General features: G+C 45.4%; 1 protein-coding gene across 5 annotated transcripts in view; it reads left to right on the top strand.

Moving 5' to 3' along the window:
* The window catches only part of CRB1 (crumbs cell polarity complex component 1), a 264,792-nt gene extending 255,576 nt beyond the window's left edge, over window positions 1-9,216 (top strand). For all 5 annotated transcript variants that reach the window (XM_029230014.1, XM_029230018.1, XM_029230015.1 and 2 more), the window contains one exon: window positions 8,450-9,216. In XM_029230014.1, the coding sequence (XP_029085847.1) occupies window positions 8,450-8,665 (216 nt within the window). In that variant the 3' untranslated portion in view covers window positions 8,666-9,216. The remainder of the gene's footprint in view (window positions 1-8,449) is intronic.
* Window positions 9,217-12,219: the final 3,003 nt, after the last annotated feature.

Genomic DNA, 12,219 nt, shown 5'->3' with positions numbered 1-12,219 from the left:
GCCCAGGCACGCTTCTCCTCTCTCCCGCTGGATCGTGGTGTTTCCTTCTGCCTTCAACACGCTTCCTCACCTCCTTCTTCCAGCAGCTCCCTTTAAGAAAACTGGAGCATGTCATGAAGTCCACCTTCTCGCCTTTCTTTCCTTCATACTCGCCTCTAACAGAGTGCCCGTCGCCTGAACTGTGGCGGTTTGCGTAGCCGCCCGGACTGGGACCATCACTCCACGGTGGACTCTCTGAAGGCGATGCCTCTGCCTTTGGATCGCGTGTGTCCAGGACCCAGGGAGCTGCCTGCCACGGTGACGGCGTTCACTGACGATGCGTGAGTGAATGCGCGCATGAACAAATGGGTGAACCATGTCCCCACCAGTAAACTCCCGGCAGTAGAGAAGTCTCCCGACGACTGAAAAAAGAATCGAATCAAGGCGTTAAACAGAGCCACGAGCACTACCAGTGGGTGAGTCAATAACAATTGATCGGCCACTCTGTGCAAAGCACTGCACTTGGTCGTTTCGGAAAGTTCCAGAGGAAACAGATACTCATCCGTACAATCCTGAGGGGCGGGGTGGAGGGTGGCCTAACCCCTGATGAACAGGGCAGCACGTTCAACTGCACGGGACAGTTCACGCCGGGCGGGCCGGGCCGCAGCTCTTCTAAACGGAGCTGAGCCCTGGGCTTCCGGGAATGAGATGCTGGGAGGAGAGCCCGCGGGGTGCCCGGGGGGACTGCAAAGGGCAGCTAAGCCCCAGGGTGCTCTGAGCAGAGGCAGAGGTCTCCTGAAAGGGCGTGTTCAACCTGGAGGAGCGGCATGGGCGGGGGAGGGGCGGGGGAGGCTGGTTCCTGCTAGAGAAGGGCGGGTAAGGACAGTCGCTTTGCAGACGTGCAGGGCGTAGCTGATGCTGACCTTCACAGGGAAATGGGGGCAAAGTCAAAACGAGCCTTGACTTAAAACTCAGCAGGTTAGGCTTGACACGGTTAGGACTGATGCGGTTAGCATCCGTGGGCTTCCCAGCCAGGTAAGCAAGCTCTTTTTGTTTTCTGTAGGGCTGGCTGGCTGGGGTAGATCCTGGGGCAAGAAAGGATGGCTAGAGGACCGTTTAACCAGCCACGTAACAGACAGTTACCGTCTTAACCAGGTTGCAACCCTGAGAATGAACAAGGAGCAATCCGAGCGGAAGGGCAGGGGACTGCGTTCTGAGTGGATCCCAGTGTAAAATAATGAAGATGGAAAGGGTGTCCGATTGACAAACACAAGTGTGTGCAGCTCACAGTGTGGTGTGCACTACACAGCCCGAGTCTTCAGCTGGCGACCACTGTTTTCTGGGATGCAGAGAGAAAGAGAAGGAGAGAAAAAGAAGGAAAGGAAGTATGTCTGTCTACCCAGGTTTTCTGAGACCAAAATGGGCCATGATAATGTCCAGGGGGTCATCTAGCGGAGACAAAAAGGATGTTTCACACATAGAAAATGGTATTAAAAAAAAAAAATGATCTCTCGCATCTCCTGCTTGTGACACCCGATGACATTCCCATCTGGGCTCTGGTGCAGGAGAAGGTGAAAGCAGACTGTTTGTGGCGGATTCCACAGAAAAGAATAGTAGCCAAGTTATATAATAATGATAGCCCCCTTCACTCTTTGATCACGTGGTTTCTGATCTGCCGCACCCCCCGCTCCCCCGCCCCCAGTGTCTGCCCGCAGCCCCTCCGAGGCGCCCTGACCCTTCAGCGGAGTTAGAGAGCGGCTGTCTCTCCTCTTGTGGGTCACAGGCTGAGGGTGTCCTGCAGGAATCCCTGGGGAGAAGCTCTGTGCATGAAGTTGAGAGCTCGCCATGTGCTGCTGGGCAAGCCTTCTGCCCAGTGGCGATCACCGCGGGGTCCCTGGGGCACGGATGCCGGTCCAGGGGCTGGGAGGCAGGGGATGGAGCTGCACCTTGATGGAACTTCTGCCTTGGGAGGGGCGGGACTTCCCCCGTGAACTGTTAGGTGTCCCAGGGCGCGACGTGCTGGAGAGAGACGAAGCCGAGTACAGTTAACGAGGGCGATCAGGCAAGGCCTCCCTGAGAAGGTGACAGGATGTGATAATCCCTACCTGGGATTTAAACGTTTCTGTGCGCACAACATCTGGTAACCCCCCTGACCCAGGGTCAGCAGAAAGGGCAGCAATTTTCTTCAAACAATGAATTTACAAAAACATAATGAAATCTGAGTTTGGGCTGCTGGGATTTGGTTCTTGTATGAGGCAAAGAGCGAATTCTTATGCATAAGACCTGGTCTTCCAAGGAGAACAAATATATCACTTATACCACCTGCTTAAGGAGAGAGAATAGGAAAGCTGTGTCTCCAAACTTCTAGCTACATCTATGCTTCTGCTGAAAATGTGACGTCCTGAGTAGGAAAGAGCTTGTGAGACATCGGGGCAAGAATTCCAGACCCAACACTAGATGGGTGGGGTTGGGAACTGCCGGGCTCACCACTGTATTCTAGCTCGCACTGTGCTCACACAGAAGGCGTGTTCAAGAACCATTTGCTGAATGCAGGAATAACTGTGTCCCTTCATGACCAGTGTCACAGCACCCCTCAAATCTCAGAATAATGGTGCTCTTCCCCTAAAAGCCCACACACGTCATGCGTGGGCTGGTGGTCAGTTGTGAAAGAAGCGATGCTTTCAACTAGGGCTGTAACCCCAAACGTGCAGCCTTGTGCTGGACCAGCTCCTTTTCTGATTTGTCTCCCGTGTACCAAATTTCCAGTAGCGATTCCAACGTCTTCGGTGGGGCCTGATGTGGAAATCACATTAGAAGGTTCCCAGGACAGCACCCCTCCGGGAGTGGGAGTGGTGCCCGGAACCACCTCGTGTCGCCGGGTTTCTCCATGACCAGGCTGTCAAGATGGTCCCCAATTAGTAGAGTTGTAAGGAACTGTAATTACTTGGTGAAAATTGGTTGAAAGACTATGTCGGCTTCCTTTGAGAGCCTGTGTGTCTTCTGGGAGAGGCAGAGCAGCAGATGAAGAGATGGGAGCACCAAGGAGAAAATGCTACTGGGCTTGCAGTTCAGACGCCCCCTGGTCCCTGCAGCCATCAGCTGCCTGGAGGGGGCTCCGTGGCTGCCATGCTTCCCAGTCCTGAGCATTTTACAAGGTGGCAGGAGCATCTGCTGGGTGGTCCCCTCCCTGTGCCAGGATGCTGCCCAAGGCCCCGCTTTCAGCTTCTCAGTACCCTGTTTCCCCCCTTATAACTGTAAAGGGGACAGTGTATTTATGGTTGAAAATTGGCTGCTGCAGCAATATTCATTTTAAAAACAGAGTTCTGGCACTAATTCAATATTACTATGGAAACGGCTGTTCCTAGCAATTCACTAATAAGAGATAGTTCAAGGACCCAGGTCTGTGTGGGAGTTTTCTACCATCCACCAAATTGAAGACCTACTTGTTACAAAAGTAATTCACAAGAACTGCTTGCTCTCTCTCTCTCTCTCTCTCTCATCTATCTCTTCTTTATTTTTAATTTGAAGGATGAGAGTCAAAGAGATGTCCTCATTTCACTTTAGATACACAGATGGAAGGTAAATATTATAACCAGCTTTGTAAAAACACAACATCTTTTTTTTTTCCCATTAATCACTGACGCTCATAATAGTACATAACGTACTATTATGTACTTGTGTAACACTACACACACACACACACACACATTTCAGAAACTCACATATTGAAGCTGGAATATAACCTGTAATCAACTAGCACATCCAAACATTCTAACTTCCTGTCTTCAACTGTCTCCACATATTTCCACACAACGGACATATAAACTGAATTCTAAGAAGGATTTGGGGAATTCACTCCACCCTAGTGTTTTTCAGGAGCCAGTTTTTAACTCCCAACATTTCTGCTTTTTTCAACTACAAACGTACTTCTGCTGATTTTACAAAATCCGACGTGAGAAAAATATGCCCCTAAGGGGGAAACCATGGCCTCAGTCCTAGAATTTCCTCACCTCAAGTCAAAGCTTTAACGTCTTCACCTCCTTTCACCTGGAAATAGGAGGTCAAGTTTCCTAAGATATCCTGTTTTTCCAGGCTCCTTCCAATGTGTTTATTATTTTCACGTTTTTCCAAATTGGCCCTAAATATTATGACAGGCAGGTCCTGGTGCTGAGGGCAGAGATAGTCTCATTACTTTTCCTTTCCAGACAAGCCAGCTCGTTCTGTGTTTTCAAAATCAGATGAACTGACCAGCAGTCAGCTAGTGAGGGGCTGTGGGCCCTGACGGCCAGATGGCCCAGGCCCCTGCCAGCTCCAGGTCAGCGGCTGCCCTTCTCGGCTCCCAGGCTGGGTTCTGAGTCCCGACTTGTTGCCAGAGTGGGTGGCATCTGGTGGGTGTTCTGATGCCCAAGCAGGACCGGGGAAATCAGCTGGGGAAGGGTCATCCCTCTGAAGAGTGCTAAACAGGAGTGGCCACGAGGACTGACTTCCCTTCTGAGCCTGCCCCTCAGAGAAGCTCCACACACCTGGATACTCCACGTCTCAGAGCAAGCCTAGGACGCAGGAACTGTCACTCCCGCTTTACAGGTGGACAAACAGCAGAGATAAGTGTAGGACACCAGTGGCAAAACTGGATTCAAACCCATGTCCGTCTGTTTTGCAAGTGCATTCTGTTTCCAGTCTCCCCTCAGAGGAATCACAGCATAGAATTCCTCTTCTGGAGTTTAAGGGAAAAAAGCTAATGTGTATTTCCAGCGTGTTCTAGCCTAGGCTCAGGTGAGAAGGTTCAAAATAAGTTTTGGCAGTTTCCCCTGGGAATGCCAGCGTGCATCCTTGCCTTGGGGCACATTTGGCCACAACCAGTCAGCGTTTCAGAATGAATCTTCCATGGAGGAAAAAAAATGAAGCACCTATTTATTTCATTCTGCAGATGGGGAGTTCCAAGTCACCACAGTTTAATGTGATCATGTATAAAATGTACATTTAAACGGGATGTTAACAATACAGATTGCAGCATAAGCCATCTGAAAAGTAATTTTACATGAAATTTTAATTAATTTGGGGTCTATCTTTTCTGAAAAAGGTTGTTCAAAAGTGCAGCATTAGCAGCACAACCCATCCAAACAGGCCTGGCCTTAAACTCACGCTGTTTTTTAGGACGGTCCACACCTGGCGGCCTTGTCAGTTCCTGTGTCCCAGCAGTTTCAGCTATCAAAGGATCCATTCCAGGGCTGTGTATTTTAAGCCCAGTTGAAGAATAGCGGAGCAAAAAAGGCCTTTCAGCCAGGGGAATTCAAAAGCAAAGGGCCCTCCAGAGGCGATTTCAAACTGACTCCCTCAGCTCCCCACCAAAGCCGAGTGACACGCCCTATCTGATATCGCTAGGCCAGCCATTTCATCCAAAACTTTATCTGAAGCTCGGAATTGCCATGTTAGGTTTGTAGGTTGGCTCCCGGGTTGTATCCCGAGGCACTGAGGGAGTTCTACTTCATCTTTCAGAATTGAATGAAGTCAGCAAGGTGATACATCACATCTTCACGGTTGCTCACATTCTCCTGTGCTGGGAACTTACTCTGGGACATTCTCTTTGGCTTTTGCATGTGTTGTGTCTCCTGACTCCCATCCCTGGGAGTAGATGCTAGGATCTGGTGTTACAGGTGATCAAACCCAGGGTCTTGCAGGGACTGGCTGAGGCCCGCCGCTCAGCACACAGCCAGTAGAGGCAGGGGGTTTCTCTCGGGTCTGGAGCTGGCCCTTCCATTCTCTCCACATTGCTGAGAGCAGTGGAGCCTCTACAGACAAGAGCCTTGGTTCCCCACAGGTCCCAAGATAAGCGAAGCAGATCAGTCCTCTGGTTTTGCCAGAACTGGGGTCCCAACAAGAACTCAGCGCCTACACCTGCCACGTCCCCTCCCTCTCCAGCTGCAGGGTGGCAGGTGCGAGGGTCTGGGTGGCATTAGCTTTCCCCGAGCAATCTTTCTCAGCCCAAATGAGAAGAGGCCGGAGAAGTTTAGAAAACAGAGGCAAACCAAGTGATCGTCTCCTCTCTGTGTGGGTGTGGACCCTCCCAACTCACCCACCCAGCAGAACAACCATTGACTCCCAAAGATGACACAGTTTACTGGACAGATTAAGGAGAATTCAGCATCTAGGAACAAGAGGATTACACACTCTAGAGGTCCCCAGATGACACCAAGGGGTCCATCTGTCCTGCTGAGACCCAGGCTCTTGAGCTTTCAAGGCCAGGTCTATGGCTGTATTCATCTGTCCCAGCCCACAGTTATCTCTACAGATAAAGGATGTCATTGCCACACAGTGTGGCCGGAGAACCTGCCCTCTAGTTGAGGTAAACAATTTTTCTCAAGAACGACTGAATTCTATGAAACTCTATATGCTTTTTCTCCAATAACTGGAAAAGTTGCTGCGACCCAGAATTTTAGACAATAATGTGGAGAGTAGCAGCGCACACCTGAATGTTGCTCAGGAACCTGACGCTAGCTTTTCCCAGCCTAAAAGTCTTCCCATGCACGCCTGTTTCTGCTCCTGTGTATCTTATCCCAGCTAATGAGACCCCAGCCAACAGGGTCACCTCCTGTGGTGACCATTCTTGTCTTCCCTCCGCTCCCCCCAGCCTCGCTCGCACCGTCTGCCGTGGACTGGCTCCGCCTCCCAAGTCTCTCTCCACCTTTTCCTCTTCGAGTCTCACTCCACTGGCAAACTTAGACCGAGGTCATCTAACCACGACTAATACAATAAACTCCTATTTCCTCCACCTCCAGCCCCACCTTCACTTCCACCCACCCTCCACCCTGTTACCAGAGCCAAGTTTTAATGAAACACAGACTTGATCATATCATGCTCTCAAACACCTTCACTGGCTCCCACTGACCTCAGGACCAAGTCCGAATTTTAGTGTGGCCTTCAAATTTCTTGTCCAGACTCACCTACCTTACAGTTCTGTCTCTCACCAACTTTTTAAATCCTTTTCCCACTCAAACGTACACATTTATGGACAATACATTTCGTCACGCCTGATTTCCTACTGTTTCCCCAAACTCTAAGGACTTTTACACACTCTTGCTCTTTTGATTTCAAATCGTTTCATCCAAGTAGAATTTCCCGTTCGAACTATTTGAATGTTCATTTATCCTTCAAAAGGTAATCACATGCCACATTCCAATATTAGTCTACCTACACCCCTATGCTGTTCATTTATGACATTATCATAACGTGTTTATAATGTATGATTATCTGTGTATATGTGTGCGCGTGTCTGAGCTCCAGATTTCAGACTTTGACTTACCTTCTATTTTTATCTCCTAGCTCAGTTCAGTGTTTATAGCAGATAGCCAATAAGCATTGTTGAATGAATGAGGAAACTAATGAAGCACATTCAAACAAGGCTCATAGTGAGTACACCCAAGACAATATTATGAAGAGATACAGTATTAAAGGATTATATTAATTATATAATGGCTAAATCAAAGCACAGTGAACAACAACAGCAAAGTAAAAACACAAAGGAAAACAAAGGTGTTTAAAATTCCCTAGGATGTTAAACTAACAAAGATTACATTTATAACAGTAGCTTGGTTAGGTAACAGGGAATGGGTCCTAGAGAAAGCTAAATGAGAAGGTAAACGAATTTACTTCTGCTTTTACTTACCCTGACAGAAATATTTCTTTGAAAATCTGTTAAAAATTCAAATAGCAACTGTGTCCTGTCTTTAATATTTCTATGCAACTAAATCAGTTTCATTTTACCCATTGCAAAAAGTGCTTGGCAAACACATTGGAATCAACATTAGGCAAACCACTCTGTACAAGGCACACCCCTGAGAGTCCAGGACCCAGCTACTCCATGTGGGGCTCTGCCTGCAGTTTTCTGTTCCCAGGTTTGGTTCCACGTGCCGCACGTGTGTTTTCACAACCATTCAATTGTCACATCAAATCCAAGTCAAAGTGATGACTGTGGAAACCAGCTCATTGCAGCCCAGCCTATGTCTCAAGATCTTTCCCATGAGAACCAACTAATTTAATTTTCTTCCTTTCCCAAGAAAGGCTGTAAAACAACAATTTTTTTTCGGTGCAAAATCAGAACTTTTTGCAAGGGAGTCAAAAGACTGTGAGCCATACATCTCTATAGATGCAGAACTATTTTACAAATAAACGTGCGGATTCATCCTTTGGCCTTGATGTCACACAAATGACCTCAGTCACTGAAATTAAGACACAGAGTAGACACAGTAGATGTCTCCTGCCTCACTTTCTGACTCTAGACCTTGGACTCTAGAGACAGTCACATTCTCATGATCTTGGAATAAGGACACCTGACTTTCCTTCCACACCTTGATCTTTCTCCAGCCCTGAGTGGCACCTGCGCTCTGCTTGGTTTCCATTCCAGGGTAGTTCCTTGACCTGGACGTTCTCCTTTGCTCTGTAACTCACATCACAATTATTTCTATCCTTGCAGTTGGCAGACGACTTGCTCTCAGATGTCTTCGCCGCCATCGGTTCAGTGACTTTAGCCTTGTTGTTGATCCTCTTCCTGGCAGTTGTGGCCTCTGTCGTTGCCTCCAACAAGAGGGCAACTCAGGGGTCCTACAGCCCCAGCCGTCAGGAAAAGGATGGCTCTCGCGTGGAGATGTGGAGCATGACGGCTCCCCCTGCAATGGAAAGGCTGATTTAGGACCATCCTGTCTCTAGAGGAAGAGATCCACACACTGCGAATGGGACACTTGTACCTGAGTGTTTTTCTGACAAACCTGGAGACATCAGGTTACAACTGGGACCACACTGAAACTGTGGGAAGGACTCCTTTGACCACTGTATAGATGTTCATAGTGGTTCAACTTGACACCATTGTTTTATTGTATTATGTTAGCCAATCACGGAACAGTGTTTCTTGTGCCAACAATTTCAGCCTCATAATTAGGAAAAATACCTTCCTGAGGATGTGACCTCTGGGAAAAGCTCCAGTGCCTGACATTTACACTCTGTACTCTTTGCAACTTGGGGACACGTTTTTAGTTTGCCCATCAGCTGGCAACTGCATTTTTTTCACACAGAAACTACAGAAAAAAAAAAAATAGACACATCTCTCACTCTTCCTGTAGCGAAAGGTTTTAGTTTGTACCTATGAGGAGATGCACATTTTTTGTCCTTCAGTTATGGATTCGAGAAAGTTATGGGAAAGACCTATGGTTAAAGAGCGACTCACCATCCACAAATAAAAATTGAAATGTGGTTGTTCCTCTTTCTGAGTATTTTTTTGCATTTTGTGACACTACATGTGACAAAAGTAACCTCTAGGAGCATTTGAAGAACGTTTTAACTAAATCACCCCAAGCGCTATGTTTAAAGTCCTTGTCCTTTGTAAGGTGTTGCTTAAGGTCGAAACACTTTCCGAGGCAGAAAACAGAAGAAAAGGAAACCTCGTGTTCTCAAACCTGAAAGACCAAGCTTTTTCCTTCCGACTGCTTTTTGATAAGTCAGTGTCAGACAGTGACCTTGTCTAAAGGTAAGAACCCCAAAGTACAGTGCACGCACCTCAACGAGCGTGTGTGTAGGACTATCTGTGTGGTTTGGAGGGAAAATACTGGGCCTCCTATTTATGTATTTTTTCCTCCAAAGATTTAATTAGATTTTTATATGTGTTTTGAAATGCATATAGCATGCTATTAAAGTAGTATATAAATAAAAAATTTAAATGTATGCATATATTGGTTTGGCCAAAAAGTTCACTCGGATTTTTCTGTACCAACTTATGGAAAAACTCGAACGAACTTTTTGGCCAACCCGATATACTTTGGATATATGCTTAGAAAATTAATAACATGAATTTTTATATATGTTCTGTAGCAAGCCATGCTCCTCAACTACTCAAGGACACCACTCCAGAAATCGCCCCTCTACCTTCCACATCAGCAACATTCCCACTGTACTAGATCATTTCCAATAGCACCAAACATGCTGCCATATTTTCTACCGTATAAAATTACCTTCTGTGGCCCCATCTTCCTCCAATTACCATCCCGTTCCTCACTATGCCTGTCAGCAAAACGTCCATAAGAGAGTTTTATATTCTCTGTCTCCCCTTCCTCTCCTCCCATTCTCTCTTGAAATCAAACTAATTTGGCTTTTCTCTGCACCACCCCACAAAAGAGCTCGTGTCAGGGTCACCAATGGACACGTTGCCAAACACAACAGCCCATCCTCAGACTTCAGCAGCCTTTGAAACAGCGGTCATTCCATTCTTGAAATACTTGCCACCCAATGGGTCACCATTTCTTCCTGATTTTCCTTTTACCCCACCGTCCAGCCCCTCTCAGACTCTTCGCTGGTTTTCCCTCATCTTCCTCTGCTTTATTTTTTTTCCATACTGTTTATCACTACCTGACAAATCACACAATTTTTGCTGTCTGTTTCTCCTGACTAAAGTTTAAGTTACATGGGCACAAGAACTTTGTTTTTCTTCTTTCACTGCAAAATCCCTCATTTAAAACAGGCCTAATGTACAATAACAACAGAATGAATATTTTCTGCATAAATGTACAAATAATAAATGAATGTTACTTGTGCCTGCCACCAGCAAAATCCCAAAGTGCCCAAGATTTGTGTGACTTGTCATTGGATGTTCCTGCTACTAAACTGTAATAGCTTTGTAGCTATTAATGGCTTAATCTTTGGCTTTCCCTCAATTTTTCATATTGTTTTAAGTGTTTGTCGAAGAAAATGGATGTCTCTGGGTGTCTGCATGTGGAGTATGCCATAAGACATTTTCTTTACATTTACATCCCATTAGAGTTACAACTTCTTAATAGAGGCTTATATGGACAGGACAAAAAGAGCTCTTGCTTAAAGAAAAAAAAAGTAGCTGACTTTAAAAAACTACAAACTAAAAAGCATCACAGAGGAGAAGTTGGTCCTGTTGGGATCAGCAAGGGTAAGAAGAAAAAGATAACTGTCAATGGTAATACTTTAAGTGTAGAAAAGATGTCTAACTAATCTGGCTACTCACCCTCCTCCAGTGCCTAGTTCAGAGCTTCACATAGGAATGCATGTTCAAATATATATATGAATGAATGCATGCAGGCATTAATAAATGAATGATTCCATGTGGACGTGCCAAACATATAGGAGGTTACTTACTGACTAGCCCAGCAAGTCAAATCTGCATCTTTGAACAAGCTAGATATACAATATCTTATGTCAGAATGCTTCCAAGTTAGCCCTATGGAGTATTTGTACTGAGCCATCTTTAACAAGATAAATCTCACCTTAAGTAGAAAAGTCTAGTAATTGCATCACCAATGTTGGGGTGACTTTTTTTAATTAACTTTTTTTTTATAGTAGTATAGTTAATTTACAATGTTGTGTTAGTTTCAGGTGACAGCACAGTGATTCAGATATATATATAATATGTATTATAGTATATATATATATATATATATTCTTTTTCAGGTTCTTTTCCGTTATAGATTATTACAAGATATTGAACATAGTTCCCTACGCTATACAGTAAGTCCTTGTTATTTACCTATTTTATATATAGCAGTGTGTATGTGCTGCTCCCAAACTCCTAATTTACCGCCCACCCCCCCACTATCCCCTTTGGTGACCATAAGTTTGTTTTCTATATTTCTATATTTGTGAGTCTCTTTCTGTCTTGTAAATAAGTTTATTTGTATCACTTTTTTAGATACAAATAAAGTGATATAATATATTTTTCTTTCTCTTTCTGACTTACTTCACTTAAAATGATAGTCTCTAGGCCCATCCATGTTGCTTCAAATGGCATTATTTCCTTCTTTTATTATGGCTTAGTAATATTCCATTGTATATATATACCACATCTTCTTTATCCATTCATCTGTTGACAGACATTTAGGTTGCTTCCATGCCTTGGCTATTGTAAATAGTGCTTCTATGAACATTGGGGTGCATGTATCTTTTAGTTTACTCCTGATATATATATCCAGGAGTGGGATTGCAGGATCATATTGTAACTGTATTTTTAGTTTTTGAAGGAACTTCCATACTGTTCTCCACAGTGACTGTATCAATTTACATTCCCACCAACAGTGTATGAGGGTTTCCTTTTCTCCACACCCTCTCCAGCATTTATTACTTGTAGATATTCTAATGATGGCCATTCTGACTGGTGTGAGATGATACCTCATTGTAGCTTTGACTTGCATTTCTCTAATAATTAGTGATTTTGAGCATCTTTTCATGTGCCTG

This window comes from Monodon monoceros, unplaced genomic scaffold, assembly GCF_005190385.1.
Source record: "Monodon monoceros isolate NGI ecotype Baffin Bay Population unplaced genomic scaffold, NGI_Narwhal_1 Super_Scaffold_18, whole genome shotgun sequence".
Classification (NCBI taxonomy): Eukaryota; Metazoa; Chordata; class Mammalia; order Artiodactyla; family Monodontidae; genus Monodon; species Monodon monoceros.
This window is presented reverse-complemented; position numbering and strand designations above follow the sequence as displayed.